Genomic DNA, 19,859 nt, shown 5'->3' on the forward strand with positions numbered 1-19,859 from the left:
GTGAAGGATGGGCGGTCGACCATCACAAGGGGTTGGACTAGAGTCGTGCGTGCCTTCTGCATGGAGGAGGGCATAATATGCACATTCCGCTTCACCTTGTTCTGCAACCAAATGTATTTCGCCTCTTTCTTTACCGTCTTTAATAGTACAAGTATACAACTGTGGTTCTCATTCTTTATTTGGTTCTTATGTAATTCTTGAACATATGTGCCTATGAATCGAATAATGCATTGGTTGTTTGAACCTGATGGATATGAATAAAGCTATAGCACGCATTCAAATTGAAATTCAAATCCGGTACAATTTGAAATAACAACAATTGAATTATGGTGAAATTACGCTCTCCAGGTCGTTACGGCACACATGGTTGGTAAAACACAAACGTTTGCGATATACACCATAATCCAACATGGTTCACAGAGAGGAAACATGTGCAAACATGCACACAGTTGCTGTTTGCAAAGCGTGTGCGATGTCAGACAATATCACAAACGGTGCAGGCAAAGTAAACGTTTGTGATAGTTGCCTTATCGTACACGATTCGCAACCATGAATTGTTTCTGATGAAGTATGCATCGTAAACGTTGCACCACAGAATAGCGTGTGCGATAGTTGTCGTGTACGACGATGTTACGATGGTCCACGTTTCGTAATCCTGTCCGACACTCGTACGACGATTAGCTAATCTTCTTAATTAGTTATCGCATACGGTTTGGTAAAAGCGAATGCGTGTGATTGTCTGCTTATCACACACGTTCTATAATAGTGAACCGTTTGTGATGGGTCGCGCATCGTAAACGTAGCACCACAGAATACCGATTGTGATGGCAATGCGAGCACAAACGAGTAGGAGTATTGTATATGCATCTTGGCTCCCTATCCCCGGCGGTTTCTGGGTCGTGCGGGAAGGACCCCCTATCGCCCACACTCACTTGGCGATGGTTCCAAATGCCTTCGCGGAAAGGGGTTAAAAACCGTTTGTATAGGACCGACGCGTACCAGTGACTAGCGGAATCACGGCATCTTGCATTGTGCGAGGGCGTCAGGAGAATACGGTGGCCCTAGTGGCTTCTTGGGGAGCATTGTGCATCCATACCGCTCCAACGGAGACGTACTTCCCCTCAAAGGGAAGGAACTTCGGTAACACATCCTCGTCTCCACCGGCTCCACTTGTGGTTATTTCTACCTTTACTTTGTGCAAGCTTTTGTTGTGTTGTATCCCTTACTTGCTTATGTTGCTTGTTGTGTTAGCATCATATAGGTTGTTCACCTAGTTGCATTTCTAGACAAGCTATTTGTTGCTAATCTTAATTTGTTTAAGAAAGCCTAAAATTTGGTAGTTGCCTATTCACCCCCCACCCCCCCTAGTCAACCATATCGATCCTTTTAACAGCTCCTCATCAAAACCTTCGTCAAGATCTTCCTCAAGGAATCCCGCCAAGTCCTCCTCCAGCCGCAAGAATACCTCTCGCAAGGCCAAGGCATACACCGGCAAGGAGATGGACTCCGATGAAGAAGAGTCTTCTGACTCCGAAGAAATTGATGAATCTGACGAGGATTCTGACTCCGGCATGGCTGGAATAGCATGTGCCTCTACTCCTGCGTCAAGCTTCTTCGAAAATCATTCAAGTGACGACGAATCTCCTACCTACTGCTTCATGCCCAAAGCTTCGAAAGAAAAGGTATCCTCCAAACATCGCAAGGTTCACTCCAGTGATCAATATTCTTTTGATGAGGATGACCATGCTAAACTGATCAAAATTGCTAGCATTCAACAAAACTCTCTTGAGAAAATTGAGAAAACCCTCAGGAAATCTGAAGGGTTGTTGGTTGAGGAGATGGAGAAAAATCAATCGTTGGTCGAAGAGTATTCCGCTCTCAAGTCACGAATTGAAGAGCTAACAATTTGTCATGATTTTCTCTCGGTCGATCACGAGAGATTGACTTATGACCACCTGAAAAAGAAACAGGAACTCGAGTCGCTGAGAGAGGCTCATGATGATTTGATCAGAGAAACTTCTCTTCTCACCCAACAACTCAAAGAGAAACATGAAGTGTTTGTACCACCTTGCTTAAAATGTCTTGAACGCAGCAATGTTGAATCAAATGTTGAATCTTCTGTGAAAGCTAACCCCTCTGTCGTGGAGAATAGGGCAAAGAGAGTTTATCTTCCGTGTTAAGTCACAGCCCCTTGTCGCCATCGAGCATCAGTGGTTAGTGGTTACCTTTGTTTCTCTCTCGTTACTTTCGAACGTTTTCATTTATGTGGTTCATCTCGATGCATGCATTTAGTTTCCATTCGGTAGCTAGTATTAGCTCGTTGTGCTCTGTTTTTATTCGCTCCGCTGCTAGGTTCCGATAGTTTTGAGATTCCCAAAAGAAATTTTAAAACTCCCATTCACACCCCCCCCCCCCCCACCCCCCTCCCGGGTAGACATACTTCGTTCCTACAGCTTCTAAAGGATTTCAAAATTGGACTCATGAATACTTGTGATGATCTAGCTTTTTCACTGCTCCTTCGCTCCGCTTAGTAGTTGATGAACAGAGTTGAAAATAGAGGCCCACGGCTTAAAATCATTCCTTGTAGAACTGAACAGATAAAAGGACAATTTATAGAATGGCAAGATTTTTTAGCATCGAATTTTTATCAAATTCAGTGGTCCGCCTTGTGACTATATATGTGAACAAACAAGTAGGTGTCATGCCTACTCATTATTTTACAATCTACTTAATCTTTTACCATCTACACTGAGAGCCGCAAGTCTTGCATTTCTTTATCATTCTGCATCTGCAGGTTGAGAACACGAATGCGCACTATAGAAACCAGGGAGAAGTAGCACTACAACACCTACCTCCAGTATTATTCCCGTCACCGACCAGCCATATGAGAAAATGCTACACTGCACATCTAAAAGAATAGGTGACCAGCCATATGAGAAAATGCTACACTGCACATCTAAAAGAATAGAGCGAGCTATTTTCACCGTTCACAGAACAGAACAATGCACACGCAGAACAAGCCAACGAGACCATCTCCATATGAAAAGAAAAAGAAACACACACGTACCCAATGATTCCACATCAAAATGGACAAACATTGCAGCCTTCAGACATACAAACCTACTGTTAAGTAGATCTCCCCAACAAATGAACTCCAGCGCACACGTACAATATCCTTCCTTTTCATACAAAGCATAGCAAAGGAAACAAAAACCACAGTTACAATCAATCTGACAAAACTGTCACTCAGTCGGCGCTAGTAATAACTCTTTGGCCACAAGAAGACCAATACAAAGTATTCCTACATCTTCACTTCATGTTAGACTGTTCATAGCACTTCACAACAGCAGGCTTACAAGGTAACAACACTTCTCAATAGCCAACACCTAATATATCAATTACATGGCAACAGCACTTCATGCCATCTTCACTTCATGTTAGATGGCCATGTTAGAACACAACCAGGCTTACAAAGTAACAGAAGTCAGGTTCCCAGCCACCCGCAGGTCAACCCCTCTCGAGGTCAATTACGTTATTCCCCAGCCTGCAAATAATTAATGATACGGGTACTGTATCAGCCAACTCCTAATATTACGTAAATAAAATTAGTACAAACTACCAAGTTCATAGTAACTCACATCCCAACCACTTGGTCGATAAAAGACTGTATCAGTGCAGGACATTGATTCTCTGAGTCTTTCAAAGTCACAAGAATGGTTAACAGGAATCGAGGTATAAAGTTCCTTCTCTCCATCAACGAAAAAGCTGCATCAAGCTTCTCTAAAGAGGTCCACTGCATCAACAAAAACTAGTTTGTATCATGATCAGGTGTCATAAAAATATATACAAGGGAAACTGCATGCATAAAAAGAGGAAAGAGATTAAGCATGAATCTTACCTTATGATGCTTGAAAAAGTTATTTGAGAACTTCAGCAAACCGACCCAATCGTTCACATACGGAACCCAAAGTGTCCCATCTTGATTGCTCCGAGAATGGTAAAAGTACGTATAATTCATTGCTGCAACATTCTTTGCAGTATTCACCCAAGAAAATTTAGCAAGTGTATCTACTAAGACAGCCATCACATCTGGGTGAAGTCGTTCAACCAGCTGAACCAAAATTTCACTGATTGACACCCTCACGTAATGAGAAAGCAATGAAGAATGATTTGTCACGAATGCTATCACAGCCTCACTTTGACAGTCCACAGCAGGACCATATCTTAGGAAGTCGACCAGTTGGAAGAAATGCATTGGATATTCCTTGTCTTGGAACAAATCATCCAATATTTTACCAATTGCTTCATAGTCCAATTTAGCCGAATGTTGAGTAAACCTTTCAGGGGCAGAATCAATACGGACATTCCCATAACGGTCAAATAAGATATTCTTGGAAGTGATCTTGCCTCCATAGGAAGTACCACTATAATGCCTGCGGCACAGTTGGATAAGCACATTTCTGGAACGAAATTGCATAGGTTCTGCCAAGTACTTCACCAGAATTGGACCTTGCTGGGCCGAGCCGTCCTGGCGCAAGAGAACTAGGTCTTTCGGTGGCAATGACACCATCGTGTAATGTTTCTGAGATCTGACAAAGTCATCCCATGTTTTGTCCCCAGCACTATAAAGTATTGCAAAAAAATAGAACTAGTTAAGCCATGATAGAAGCCAAGTACAAGGATGCAGTACAAATGAACATGCCTATCGTAAAATAAACAGTATTGTCCATGTCGGCCTGACAAAAATGAAGTAAAAGCATACTGAGGTTAAACAGAGACCTAATCAGCCAGTTTTACTAGATATAGATGGCAAACAAATAAATTGACTAGTTGACAAACGAAACTCAGAGAAGTGTTGTCGAATATTCCGCAAGCAAATTGACAGGCTGACCCATGAAAGCTATAGAGGAAAGTATATAGCTCAGCAAGTCTAGTCAATGCATGTTCTAACATCACCATCTAGAATACGAAGCTTGGATTACACAGATTCAAAAGTCAAGATAAGCTCAACTTTCAGGAAGGTTGGTGGATACTTCCATGTGCGTCTATAAGAAACTTAACAATTTAGTGATGCCAATGTTCTATGGATACAAATAAACTCACAGACAAGAAAACTGCAGAAACATGGTACAATTGACTACAGGTATGCACTCAACATAAGCCATAAAGGAATTTGCAGGTAACAACCCCATATCATCTAATATTTATACCGAAGAAGGCCATTTTCGTTGGTAACCATTGTATAAGCTGAACAGTAAACGATAGTGTCCAGCCTGACACAGCAGAATCGAAAGCATGCTGAAGTTAAAATCCACATGAGCCATACATAGATTAATGGTTGGGCATAATCTATCAACTTGAATTGTTAGAATCAAAGGGGAAAAATAGATATGATCGGCACATACTGCATCACCCACTTCAATTATTCATTAAGCCTAAGTTTCAGAATTAAGCAACAGTATTTGTGAAACTTCAATTTTAGTATCCATCATACCAGGAATTGAACAAAATAACAATGTGGAACCTATCCACCAATGGAATGTAATGCACACTTGCAAGAAAAAATAACATCTTAAAGACAAAAAGCGGCTGTGAGGAATAGTAAGTTCAAGAAGCTGGTAATAAACCTCTACCAATAAAAATAATTTCTGAAATTTAGTCTAGCGCAATTTATTACATACCAGCCACCTCTGAGTCTTGGATTAATTATGATTTTTGAATCCTTGTTTATCTGATAATACGATAGAAGTTGCTTGGGATCCAACACTTTTCCACAATAAATTGAGTAAAAATCCTTGGATTTTACACCCACTTTATCACATGCCACCTTCATTAACATATTCACATTTGAAGTGTACAGATTTTCCTGATGAGAATTGGTTGTGCCACAGAGATGTAGAAACACCTGAGAAACTCCCTGCAAATAATTGTTGGCTAGAATGTTAGATAAATTGGAAGTTACAATTAAGGCAGAGAGAAAGCTATACAAATATAAGGCATAATAAGCAGATAACATAATTATGTTCAGTTTAAATCTAGATTTGACATTCATTTAAAACTAATGTAATATCCACCGAAAAACAATCTATGGCTATTTTCTTCAATATGATGATACCTACAATTAGCCCCGGGCATTCGGTCTTTTCGGTTTGTTCGGTCCGGTCTTTTCGGTCTTTCAAAATTTCGGTCTCCCATAATTGAAGACCGATATAATTTCGGTCTTTTCGGTTATTCACTATTCGGTCTTTGGTCTTTACTATTCGGTCTTCGGTCCTGACCAAATAGACCAAATTAAATGCTAGAACCCAGATTAATGTTACTTCCAGTACCAATTGTATACAAACTACATAGAGTAAAGAGGTACATGTGTGCAGAAAGCTGTGTGTATAGAGATAACATATGTCTGTAAATTGGCGCATGTGTACATAAGAAAAATTCAAACAAGTAACACTTGTATGCAATCTGGATGGAATACAGTACACCATATGAAAATCTTTAAATAGAAAATTAGCACTATATATAATCACCACTTCACCAGCAACAAGATCCATGCATGCATACTCATTTATATTTGACACCAGAAAGTAAGAAGATCCAGTAACATCAGCGGATCAGCCCATGGAGTCGACAAGCAGCAAACACCATCACCACTTAGTACTTGACAACATAGAACTTGACATGAAACAAATCAAGTTTAGTACATGCTTTCAATTCAGCAGCAAACAACAAACATTAAGGTCTCACACTCTCACTCTCAGTTCTCAATTCTCAAGTCTCAAGTCACAAATCAAAAGCAAAAGATGATAACTAAAACAACATACATTCAACATGATTTTAGTTCAGCCATGAGTAGACGTGGATGTCACTTTGTTGGTCGACTTGCACACTTGTTTGACTTGGCCATGGAAGAAGCAACAACACCACCATTGAACTTGCGCTTTCCCTTCACCTTGTCACCAAATTCTTCAATCAACTCTACAACAAGTCAAGTATTCAATCAAATTTCATAATCTGCTAGCTATGGTGATATACTGATAGTGACAAATGCAATGTGATTTTGTTGAGATCTACTAGCTAGGTCTAGTTAATGAAGAAGTTTGTCAAGTCATGCATATAAAGTTCTCCATACATTGGTTTGGTACTGATGCATGTCATGCATATTAATATCTCTACAATAAAAAAACAAATGTATTGACAAGTTGGCTGATTTTTTTACCTTTTTCTAGCACTTCTAATTCTTCCAAGTTCTCCTTGATGTCGACCGGATCTGTTGACCTTCTCAGCCAGTCTTGCGTACAAACTAAAGCTTGCACCATAAACGGAGTTAGAGATGTCCTAAAGTCATCAAGTATGCGTCCACTTGTGCTAAAGGCAGACTCAGAAGCCACAGTTGTAATGGGGATAGCAAGAATATCACGAGCCATATTTGCCAAGATTGGAAACCTAGATGAATTCTCTTTCCACCATCCTAGGATGTCAATTTTTTTGTCAGGGTCTTCAGAGTCTTCAGCAAGGTATTTTTCAAGCTCAGATTTACTACTTGCACTTCCTCCACTATTATTTTGCCTCAACCTACTTGCAATTAGTTCCTTCATCATACTTGCTCCTCCTCCTTCTATTGTTACTTGGCTAATGGCTGGTGTTGTTGGTTCTGGTGTAGTCAATCTTACTCGGTATTCTTCAAACAACTCGCGAACACATTTGTTGACAGCATACCACACCTTCTCTCCAGACTCAACACCAAATATTTCCAAAGTAGTGAGCCTAGTGAAATCAGAAAGCTTATACCTTGGATCAAGAGCTGCAGCAATAAAAATGAGCAAGTTGAGATTTTCCTTCTCCTTCTCCTCCTTCTCCTTCTTCTTCCCTTTCCCTCTTTCATTTACAATAGGACCCTTATCCTTCACCTTTTCATTCTCATGCCAAGACCCCCAGTATTTGTCAAACTTTTCTTTCATCCTCTCTGCCATAGCTTTTTGCAAAGGATCTGTACTGCTCATCCAATTTTGAACCAATATGTGTATATTGCCAACCTCGAAAAGAAAGTTGTTGGAAGTGACATGAAGTGAGGATGACACACGAACAGTAAGATCATAAAAATGAGCAAGAAAGGCAGCCATTTTCCTAGCATTTTCCCAATCCATTTCATCTGGATACCCAAATCCTCCTTTTTCTTCAGACAAGTCCAACGCATACAATGGGTCATCCTCACAGTACCTTGTAAACACCTTCGCGTAGGTGATGGCAGCCTTCAACATTATGTAAGTTGAGTTCCACCGAGTGCATACATCTAGGTTCAAGAATGCTTTGCTCTTAACTTTTTCTTCCAATGCTAGCTCTTTGAATTTTACCAACCGAGAAGTCCCATTCTTGATGTATCGCACAGCAGCTCGGACACGTTTGATTGAAAGTTCAACTTCTTTTAGGCCATCTTGTACAATAAGGTTGACAATATGTGCCGCACATCTCATATGCAAAAACTTTCCAGCAGCTATGCTAGTTTTGGCCTCAACCATGCACTTTCTCAAGTGAACAATGCAGCCATCATTATTGCTTGCATTATCCACGGTGACTGTCATAACTCTCTCTAGCCCCCATTCCATCAAACATCTCTGCAAGTTCTTCCCAAGATCCTTCCCTTTGTGGCCCTTCACCATAATGAAATTAATAATCTTCTTATGATACTTCCACTCTTCATCAATGAAGTGTGCAGTCACTACCATATAGCCATCTTGCTGCTGAGAAGTCCAACAATCAGTGGTTACACACACACTTCCACAATTCTCTTTGAAAAACTTTTTCAACTTGCATTTCTCATCTAGATAGATTTTGACAGTGTCCCTAGTACAAGTTCTTCTTGATGGTGGACTAAAGCGGGGGCAAGCGACTGAAATGAACTTTCTGAATCCAGATTTCTCACCAAATGCAAAAGGCAGTTCATCCTCTATGACCATCACAGCAAATGCCTTCCTAACTTTTTCTGCATCATATCTCCAAGTATTAATGCCATCTCCTGGAGTTGCTTGCAAAGTGGTCTGATTTGGATCCATTTTCTTATTCGGACTGCGCTTGCATGTACCAAAGTGCCTGCGCATTGCTGTTGTTCCATTGATTGATGTAGTAGCTTGAATTGGTCGGTCACAATACTTGCATTTTCCTTCCTTTACTAACCCCTTGTCATCAAAAACTTTGGTAAAATGCTCCCAGATTTGTGATCTTGACGCCATTTGCTTCCGTCCTTTGGCTTGTCATCTTGAGCAGCTTCTGGATTGGCACCTTCACCAACTTTTGCTTCGGCATCTTCATCTTCAATGATGCTACGTAAGAATGATTCGTCTCCTGCTTCTGCAGCCGCTGCTTCTGCATCTGCTTCTGCATCTACCTCTGCATCTACACTCATAAATGCATCATCTTTGTCCTTCAATCCCTCATCATGTTCAGATTCCAGTATAGAAAGCATCTACAAAAAAACAGGTTACTCGTTACTGAACCATTTCTTCATCTAATGGTACACAGGAACATACAAACTAACAAAAAGATACTACTTATAGCCTAGTTAGTACATAAAGCAGCATGGCACGAATCTGTCGTGAATATATACAAGCCAAAAAAGGCAAGCCACTATATCAACCTTAATTTGAACATCACAGAACTTGAACAATATAATTGATTCACATAAAAGAATGATAATCTAGACATCACATATGCACATAGAGAGATGAAGTATCTTGCTCTCCTTCAGGATTCAGCTGCAAGGTACAACACCGGAAGAACAGCAGGCGACGACCCAGCACCAACCTCAAGAGGACGAGAGGTGGTGACGAACTGCAGCAGCCAGGAGATGGAGCACCGTCGGCGGATGTCCCCGTCACTGGCAGTGGAGCGACGAAAGAGGGTCGGGCTTGGCGGCGCGACGCAAGGGGCACGGTGGTCGCGGATGGTGGTCGGCTCGTCGTCACCGGTCAGGGCAGCAGCTCAGGGCGCCGGTCCTCGTCGCTCATCGGTCAGAGGCGCGCGGCGCTCCTCGGTCACGGCTGACGGCTCACGGCATCACGCCACCGCGAGGGACGGCGGCTAGGGTTCGTGGTGGGAGAGAAAAGAGGAATTGTGCAAAAGCGGGCGGCGGCTAGGTTCTGTGAATCGATTGCATCGTGAGGTGAGGACGAGGTGTGTTTGTGTGTTATCTCGCTTGTGACCTTGGGCTGGCCAGATGGGCTTTTCTAAATTCGGTCTATACGGGCTATTCGGTCCACAACATCAGATGACCGATCAGACCGTAACTAGTTCGGTCATACAGTAGTGCAGACCGTTTTTTATTCGGTCTTATTTAGTTCGGTCATTTCGGGTTCGGTCTCGGTCTTTTCGGGTTCGGTCTTCGGTCTTCGGTTTTTATGCCCGGGGCGACCTACAATCATCAATACCCATAACAAATTCAGACAGCTAGAATTCACTAGATTTAACGGTTATGCTTGTTGGAGACATAAAGATAGCAAGCTTCTCAACAAATCAAATTAGTAAAAACCTTGGAGCCATAGTAGTTGCATGCACAAATGGCAACCATAGAATGGATGGATATGACCCTGATAATCTATATAGAGCTGACGGTTTGGTGACAAGATCGCATTGTTCCAGATCAAGTTGAACCCACTGCCCACATTTACAACAAACATTCGATTCAACATCCAACATCCAAAATACTACCATGAAGCATTGCAACACAAAATTACCTCAGTATAATAGTCGCTGTCTATCTTCTGCACTAGGCCCTTTGAGCTGTTGGAGGAATTTTTAAAACCCTGACATAACATAAGCAATTGATGAAACCATGTAACAACTCATTGAAATAAACAGACAAACATACAATTGAATAAGTATGAAGAATCATAACCCACCCAATGTCATTTAAGGTATTGTTTCTAGAAATATCACCTTTATAATCACATATTTATTGAAAATTAATTGAAAGGTGCTGCTAGTCTACCACACATGGACAGATAATAACACAGCATTTTCCAACATATAGCAACAGCAAGTTCCTATAAAATTTTATCTTTCAGCAATGATCAGGAAATTGTAACATATGCACGGGTCCGAAGAAAATCAGAATTAGCGACAAGCTAGACTATATCTTGAAGTAGGACTAAATGGGTCCAAACAAAATCAGAAATAGGACAAACTAAGCTATGCTGTAGCTTGAATGCAAAGCGCTATTTTAGAATCTTGCCTTTAACTCTTCAAATCGAAGAGAATAATTACTTGATTCCTCTCCATCTGAAACTAGTATCACATCATCACTCATGGAACCAGCCCTGAGATAAAAATTCATCTACAAGCAATTTTACAAAATATTATCAGCCAGAATGTAAAAGCATAGTAGAAGAGCTGCTGCTTGATTCTCCAGCCCTCAAGTAATAGTTCATCTACAATATATGATCATCCAAAATGTAAAAAAAAAAATCAGTACATTGATGCAAGCTCTGAGATAATTAGTGTGTCAAAGTACCTTCGAGATATAATTGCATTTTCCATTATTAGACCCAGGGTAGCCTCCCCTATCACTACAGACAAAATCTGGAAAATCACTAAATGCCTGCAATGAACAGAAAGTATTAGTGCAAAACAATGGGTATGTTCCATCTAAAAAGGGAACACTCTTTGAGCAAGCCAAGAATATCTGATCAGCATGATTTCATACTTATCAATGTATTTTGCGTCACATACCTCATAGTCTTGTGGTTTTAAGCTGTTATCCCTCGCTCTTTGAGCCAACTGCTTCACCTCCTCACCGATTGTAGCAAGTCCTGTCTTGTCTGCATCCTGCAACACAAGTAATGAGTTAGAAAAGAGAAAGACACAAAACGTAGATGGTTATACATTCTTTGGGCAGTAAATGTATACCCAGCCAACTTTATTCTCTTTGGCAAACCTTCCACATGAGCGACTTAAAAGACAACAATATACGTATAAGAACCGGTGATTACCTTTCTAACAAGGTCTTTAGATATCTTCTTTCCACCAGATGCTTCCTGCAGTAGGTTCAGTTCCCCTAGCAACCTGTATCACAACAAAATGAAGAACTCTTCTTTATACAAAAGTTCGGTACTTAAATGGTCAATTGCATGCTTTGCAACATCAGGCCTGAAACATACTTGATAAGTTTGTCAACGGGTGTGTCAACTGTCAAGTAGTAATGTGGGATGGTTTGTTTAGAGGCTAAGAGGCGGTCTGCAGTAACCTGAAATGAACAGGACTTAAACCACTACAAGGCAGATAGGATCAACCAAAAAAATCCCATCGGCAATCTTCACAGTTGAAACATACCTTTCTTATCTGCGCATTTGGAATATCAGTGCAAGCTAATCCTGAAGCTGCAAAAGACTCGCCCTTGCCACCCTTGGCTACAGAAGCTTTGTTAAGAAAAAATAGTCATTAGATGCAGGCTGGGTTTCATTTGATTCACATGATATAAGGAAAGCATAAGCCAAATGCATGACCTAATGAGCTTAGAGGCAGGCTCAAGCTTAGTGCAGAACTTTTACTTGGATCTCACAAGAATGCTGGTAAAAATGATTATTACGGAATTCGCGCACACATTTTGAAGTAGAGAACTAACATGAAAAGAAAAGGAAACAATAAGGAATGGCACATAAAAAAGCATGGAGTTATTTTTTTATGAGACCGGGATAGAGGTCTGATTAGGATAAACAATTAAGAATGGTACATAAAAAAGCATGGAGTTATTTTTTTATGAGACTGGGATAGAGGTCTGATTAGGACAAACAATCAAGAATCGCACATAACAAGTGTTGCAACATTGAAACAAGGTTGAACTATAGTTCAAAACTGTGACCACTTATTTTGCATCGAAGGGAGTAATTCACAAGAGCTTTAGAAATCACATTTAACAAGAACACACGACTACACAGCAAGTTAACAACAAACAGAAGTGATTTACAACCAAATCTAGCTAGGAAGAGAGTTCAGTTTGTATAATAATTAATGCTTTCACCCATCTGGGGAATGCAATCAGAGAGAAAATAGCATACCCAAGTAATCTTCAATGTCTGCCTTCAGAATACCACCGTCAGGACCGGTGCCTTTTACACTTGACAGTTGGACCTCCTGTTTGACAAAACACAGACATATGTCTTAATTGACTGCGCACTGCCTACAGCAACTATCTAGATAGACTAGCTCAACTAAAGACTTCCATAGTTATCCTCTGCGAAATTTCTGGAAAGGGAACACTTACATTGTTAGGCTTGGGAGGTTCCCGCTTAGCCTTTGATACATCTGCAGCCGATGGTTTGTAACCTTTAAACTTATCGATGTCACCTTCTTCTTCCAGAATCAAACAAATTACCTAATGGCATAGGCCACGCAGTACAAGCAATAGTACAATGTTAGCAGAACATGCAAGCACTAGTACTACAACATGAAACAATAGGTAGATATCCCTCTTCCATCCATTCTATCTCAGATCTGGCTTGACCCTGATTAAATTGAGTGCATACAGATGTAATTTAGCTTCTGCTGCAGCAGAGCAATACTGTACGGCGACCCGCAAAGCACAAGAATGTACGCAGCACAAGCGAGAGAGAGAGAGAGAGAGAGAGAGCGAGACGAGAGACCTTGGGCGCGAGATCGCTTGTTGGCGCGAGCTTGGAAGCCTGCGGCCTTGAGGTGCAGCCGTAGATGTACACGCACCTGTCACCGCGACCCCCTCCGCCTCCTCGCCCTCCACTCGCCACCGGGACGCAGGAAGCCGCGGGGCCGATCTGCGAGCACGTCCGCACGGCCTCCTCGGCGCCGGCTGCGGAGGTGCCCTCGCCGAACTGTAGAGGGCGTCGGCGAGCGGGGTGGCGGCAGAGCCCGAGCCTCTGGACGACGTCCTGGACGCCATCGGCAGGCGCGCCCTTGCCGCTCGTCTCCTCCACCACGACCTGCTTGCCGCGGGGAGCGGGGTTGGGGTAGCAGCCGCGCCTCGCCGCGGCCTCCTCCTCCTCCTCCGCGACGCCGTCGGCCTCGCACTCGCCCGCCGCGGCGGGCCTGTCGCGCATGGACGGGCGCGCGCGGTGGTCGCCGCCGGGTCCGTCGGACGGCGCCATGCTCGACCCTCGTCGTCGGCCGCTAAAACCCTAGGGGAGAGGAAGGGGACGGAAAAAATGGAGACGACCAAGGCCGCGTCTGTCGCTGCGCATTCCTCTCCTCGCTGTGCGTGTTTGGGGGTGTGGGGTGGCGCCGCGGCGGCTGGGGGGTAGGCTAGGTGCGCGCGGTGCATGGACCCAGTAGAGGAGGGCAGCGTACGATAACTCCGGATGGGCCGTGGACACGCCACTCGGGTCAGCTGCGTGGACCCGGTGCACGGCGCGGGGGGCGCTCCTGCCCGTCCGATCGCATTGGAGGCGCGAGGACGCGGCCTAGGGTCTTCACGCGCGGGGCGAAGCGTGGAGCCCACATATCGAGCCATACGCCTACATGCGGCCAACGGACCCGCCAATCAGAGCCCGGCACCTCGGGTGGGCCAGGGCTAGGCCTAGACACCATGGGTAGACGGGCACGTACATGTAGGGCTTTCTTGTTCGGCCACCTGCTCCAAACCCAAAATTCTACCCTTCCTTGCTCGTTCTTGTTCCGTGCATGGGCATGTGCTGCTTCGGTAGGAGTTCATTTCAAAATTCAAATCACGGCAGCAGCCCAAGCACAATGGTTCATCATGGAGAACGTGCATCTTTTCCCCAAAACTTTTATTTACGCGTATTTTTATTTATTTGGTACTAAATAAAACTTTTGGATCTTACTACTTCTCGGCACATATTTTTCAAATGTGTGTTTTTGTTACTTCTCTAGTCATTCTTAACTCTATATATGCTCCCTCGAGGAGAAACTTCAGACGTTTGCGTGCGCCACCAGTAGGTCACTGGACAACAACCGCGTCGTCTCCAAGGGCCAAGGCGGTGTGGAGATACCCTGCTCCTCCTAAGACACACATCTTTGGGGTGGCGACTCGCGGTAGATTCTCTACCCACTACGGGAACAAAATGTAAGAGAAAACTTGAAACTCTGGCATATGTGCTCTTTGTGGTGTCTAACATGAGGATATCTCTCATGTCGTCTGCAGGTGTCCAATGCACGGAGCTATGTGGGAAGAAGTGAGGGAGCATGGCGCTACTCGGACTTCAAAGCATTCAAAACACAGGCCCCGGATGGCTTCTCCACCTACTGGATCAGTGTATCGAGACAAAACGACTAATCTCCCTCATGAAGTTTTTGCGCATGTGGCATTGCACGAACGAAGTCACCCACCATAAGGCGGTGCCGCTAATGGAGAGCTCAAGGAGACTTTTGAATAGCTGCATTGAGTCTCTCACGTGTATCAAGCAAAACCCTCATTACGAATTTGGTGAGATGGTGGTCACCATCAACAACAAGTCAACGCAAGTGCGACCCGACCCATGGCCTATACGACACGAAAGAAGGCGGAGGAACATTGGGACAGGTGGGACTTACTACCACGGTGGCGTGCCATGTAGGCAGAGTCAGCAAACCACTTGACGGCGAGTGACGAAAATCAGCCCAAGTGTTCCCGACACTTTTTTCAAGTCGGTGCATGACTATGTATCCACCATGCAAGTTCATGTATCATAGGTGCAATTACTCTTTTTAGCCTTCCTTCCACTTCTCACCGAGGTGGTTGTCGGCCTGGTCCTTGCTCTCACGGTGCGGAAAATTGGTGGCCTACATTGTCTCTAATGCCTTGTTCTTCGTCGCATGTGTCGTCAATGACATCTCATCCTTAGTTGTCTCCGCCATCTGGGACGTCTTGTCCATATCCTCGCCATTTTTAAGTTCTTTTTTTTTTTGCGATGCCATTTGTAAGTTTGTTGGCATGGTGGTGATGGCAACTCCCCTTCGCAATTTGGCCATTCGGACTCCTCTTCGTCACATTGGTGAGGGCTCTGGTGTCATCATGAGGCGGAAGTTAGTTTGGAAGGTTGTGATCTTGGATGCGTGTATCTTTCGGCGGCGATTGCTTCGACGTTTGTTTTATCGAAAGCATTGGTCAGGTAGGCCTTGATGGCTTACCACGCGCAATCTACAATGATGAGCCGACTCTGCCGATGGAGAGGCATCAGGGGTGGCGCGCCATCAGCTTGTTCTCGAGGAAGAAGACAATCAGACCCTGGGGACCTTTGTTTATTTTAGAGCAGTGTGATGCCTTTTTCGTAAAAGAAGGAAGGCAAAACAAAAATAGAAACTTGGGTCCCTCTCCGCTGATTATGTAACAAAGATTCGTTTTTCACAATGTGCATTTTTTTTAACAAAGAAAACCTGGTGTAATGCGAAAGGAATAACGTAAACTTTGTAAAACCATAGTAAGTACTCCAAATTAATCGTGTTTGAAGGCTTTATGGGAAAACAAAATAATGTAGGTTAGTTTTTAAAAAACATACTTTAAAAAATAATAACGATGTCCAGTTAATGTAATGCAAAAAAGAATAATGTACACTTTCTAAAAGTGTAGTAAGCGCGACAGATTAGTCACCTTTGAAGGCTTAATGAAAGAGCAAAATAAATTAGTTTAGTTTCGAAGATACGTACTTTTATTTCTTTTTTATCTAATACTCCCTCTGTAAACTAATATAAGAGTGTTTAGATAACTAAAGTAGTGATCTAAACGCTCTTATATTAGTTTACAGAGGAAGTACTATATAATCTCTGGCATTTAGTAAATCTTGCTTTTTCAGAGTTTTTTAACTCCAATTTTCTCATCTCATTTGCTCAAAGGAGAAAATGGATAAGCAAACAAACACTTATCCATATGTGCACCCGTGATACACAGAGAGGTCACGCACACAGACGCACACGGTCATCCAGTCAAAAGTGGGAACGAGTAGTATAGTAAGTAGATGGTAAGGTGGTACGCCTGTTTACCGGAGCGGTAGAACTCTTGCCTGTCTCAAACCGGCAAACGAGAAGTCAGCCCCTCCTCTCTCTCTCTCTCTCTCCACATTATTTTCCTCGAATCTCGGCCTGCTTTTTCCAAGTCCCATGACCGCCGTTGTGTTCTCTTGATTGATTGGTTGCCTTGCCTGATACACGGCACAGAGCTGGAGCCCACGCGACGTACGTACGTACATATGGCTCGGCTTGGACGCAGCGAATGCAAGCAGCACCGCACCGCGGCGGCCGATGAACGTCGCCGTACGTAGTTAGGCGAGACACCGGCCGGTTCCACTCGCGGCGGCGGGGCCGGAAGGAGGAAGCCCGGCGTGTCCGTCCGTGCGTGCTCGTGGACGCGACGGCAAGGGAGGGAGGGAGAGGCGTGCGTGCGTGCGTGCGTGCATGCATGCAAGGACGGACCGGGCGGCGACCGAGGCGCAACGCGATCGCAACGCACAGGAGCTTGCTCCCAGGCTTTGGTGCGCAGTCTGCGTACCAGTCTGCTGCCCGGCCGGCCGGCCATCGCAGGTGTTCAGGCTTTGGTGCGCAGTCTGCGTGCCAGTCTGCTGCCCGGCCGGCCGGCAATCGCAGGTGTTCAGGCCTGGCCCCGTCGCGATGGGCAGCGCACCTGACAAGGCCGCCCCGTGAGGGAGGGAGCCAGCAACGCGTGCCCGGGCTTCCCGGAGCTCGATCGCAGTGAACGTTTGCATGTTGCAACCAGGAGTGGCCTGCCCTGCACTACCATTTCGTGCGTGCCTCTTCGGTACGTACATGCCCCTGCCTCCGTTCATGGAAAGACTACACACTCAACAATGCCCTCCAATGAAAGATGACGACTTGCTTAATGCAAGTTTTATATAAAAAAAGGAGGCATCCTCTACTTGGAATGCATCGTGGCATATTCGCAAAAAAAAAGAGAGAAAACATTGCGGCATGCGAACACTGAAATTTTGTTTTCGGTACCCACACACCCCTCTAAAAAAGTTTACATATTTCGATGCAGGTTAAAGATGAAGATTACAAGTTGCCCCTTCAAAAAAATCAGATTGTTCTAATATTTTATTTCGGTCCGTTGGAAGAACGAGGATCAACTAGAAGGGATCGTTGGTGCTATAATCCTTGATCATAACGGGAAGTTTATAGTGGCAACCAATGAGAAGATGAGCTTCTGTTTCGATGTTTTTCATTGCAAAGGTGATAACGGTTAAATTTCGGCTAAACTTGGCTAGAATAGTCGGATGTAGCAAGGTAGAGCTGGAATCTGATAACGTCGGGGTGGTTTCGACCTTACAAGAGGGAAGATCGAGTTCAGTGACGGGACCTACCCTTGATGATTTCTACTACATGACTTAGGACTTTAGGCATGTTTTGTTCACTCGTTCTAACAGGGAGAGTAATAAAGTTGCCCATGAAATAGCGAAGTTGGGTGGATTTTCTACCCTTGGTACCTGGATGGAGTCACCTCTAGTTGAGGTGGTCACGTTTATTCTATCTGATATGTCAGTTCTCACAAATAATTAATTAAAGTATCGTTTGTCAAAAAAAGGATTAGAATTAGTTGATTGTGAGTGTCTGAGAATACCCTTTTAAATAACTTTGAGATTCATGTAGACATTTAAGGTGGTGTACTGAAGCAAAATGGGTCAAAGGCAAGAAACCACTATATTTGCGCCATCACTTGGGCCATCCAAGATGGAGGTAGAGGAGGAGGTGGCTATGAGGACGTGTAGATGGAAGACTTAGATCCCACCCAGTCCGGCAACTACACCCACACACAGTAGTCCTACACCCAGACGGGCACGGGCACACATCAGCAAAATTGGGCCGCTGGATGGCAGGAGGAGGAAGGAGGAGGTCGGCGAGAACGATGATCCAGATGATTTTATCGGCGATCCAAAGAGCAAGGGTGGAGGAGAAAGCTTCAACATGCAGGAGGACGAGCTGTTATGCGATGCATGGTTGGTCACTAGCCTCGATCTGATCCATGGCATGGAGCAAAAGGGCACAACATTTTGGCAAACATTCACACATGGTTTCATGAACACAAGCATTTTGCGTCCTGCCCCGACGCGGTCATTCGCAACCGTGAATCAAAGTCCCTCAACCATTGATGGTACACCATCCAAGAGGCCGCGTCGAAGTACTGCAGACACTTGGTGCATCTCATCGCATGGTGGCCTAGTGGCGCGCAAATCACCGAGCAAGTAAGTTCATTTGGCCGGATTTGCATACTTTTGTTGATCACTAGCCGTATATACATAATTTTGTAGCCAGATATGCATAGTTTTGCTGATCACTAGCCGGATATGCATAGTTTTGTTGCCAGATCTAGCCGGACATGCATAGTTTTGTTGGTCACTAGCTGGATATGCATTGTTGACAATGTTTTATTTTGTAGCCTTCTCGTGCGTATACAGTGTTCAAGAAGTTGGAGAAAAAAAGTTCACCGTCATGAATTGCATATCCGGCTACAAAACTATGCGAACACTGAAATTTCATTTCGGTACCCACACACCGTTTAAAAAGGTTTACATATTTCGATTCATATTAAATGTGAATATTTTATGTTACCCCTTCAATAAAAAATAGATTGTTATAATACCTTATTATTTCGGTCCATTGGGAGAAAGACGATCAACTAGAAGGGGTTGTTGGTGCTATAATCCGTGATCATAACAGAAAGTTTATAGCGGCAACCAATGAGAAGATGAGCTTCTGTTTTGACGCTTTCACCGCAAAGGCGGGCAACAGAACAGTCGGATGTAACAAGGTAGAGCTGGATTCCGATAATGTCGAGGTGGTTTTTGGCCTTTCAAGCAGTGACGGGAACTATCTTTGATGATTGCTACTATATGACTCAGGACTTTAACCATGTTTTGTTTGCTCATTGTAACAGGGAGTGCAATCAAGGCCCC

The 19,859-nt window shown here is 43.8% G+C and overlaps 1 protein-coding gene across 5 annotated transcripts; it reads right to left on the bottom strand.

The window, feature by feature from the left end:
• Window positions 1-3,203: 3,203 nt before the first annotated feature.
• LOC123051026 (zinc finger BED domain-containing protein RICESLEEPER 2) lies at window positions 3,204-14,220 on the bottom strand. 5 transcript variants are annotated; one of them, XM_044473758.1, is made up of 14 exons: window positions 13,632-14,220; window positions 13,253-13,363; window positions 13,047-13,122; window positions 12,322-12,407; window positions 12,150-12,235; window positions 11,982-12,054; window positions 11,722-11,817; window positions 11,504-11,590; window positions 11,225-11,326; window positions 10,728-10,796; window positions 5,682-5,917; window positions 3,899-4,622; window positions 3,639-3,793; window positions 3,204-3,544 (listed from the first exon to the last, which is right to left on the bottom strand). In XM_044473758.1, the coding sequence occupies exons 1-14, from the start codon at window positions 14,106-14,108 to the stop codon at window positions 3,508-3,510; spliced, it is 2,415 nt and encodes an 804-aa protein (XP_044329693.1). In that variant the 5' UTR covers window positions 14,109-14,220; the 3' UTR covers window positions 3,204-3,507. The 5 variants fall into 5 exon arrangements, 4 of the variants coding, with proteins under 4 accessions (XP_044329693.1, XP_044329695.1, XP_044329696.1 ...); XM_044473762.1 differs by lacking the exons at window positions 3,204-3,544; window positions 3,639-3,793; window positions 3,899-4,622; window positions 5,682-5,917 and adding exons at window positions 9,824-10,405; window positions 10,523-10,647; XM_044473761.1 differs by lacking the exons at window positions 3,204-3,544; window positions 3,639-3,793; window positions 3,899-4,622; window positions 5,682-5,917 and adding an exon at window positions 8,975-9,460.
• Between the last annotated feature and the right edge of the window lie 5,639 nt (window positions 14,221-19,859).

Source organism: Triticum aestivum, chromosome 2D (genome assembly GCF_018294505.1).
Source record: "Triticum aestivum cultivar Chinese Spring chromosome 2D, IWGSC CS RefSeq v2.1, whole genome shotgun sequence".
Lineage (NCBI taxonomy): Eukaryota > Viridiplantae > Streptophyta > Magnoliopsida > Poales > Poaceae > Triticum > Triticum aestivum.

Excerpts from the sequence above, each read along its gene's own strand:
- LOC123051026 (XM_044473758.1), bottom strand. The coding sequence starts at position 14,108 with ATGGCGCCGTCCGACGGACCCGGCGGCGACCACCGCGCGCGCCCGTCC. Across the intron at positions 11,327-11,503 it reads AATGCAATTATATCTCGAAG|ATGAATTTTTATCTCAGGGC; the intron begins GTACTTTGACAC and ends AATTGCTTGTAG. Across the intron at positions 3,794-3,898 it reads ACTTTTTCAAGCATCATAAG|TGGACCTCTTTAGAGAAGCT; the intron begins GTAAGATTCATG and ends TTGTTGATGCAG.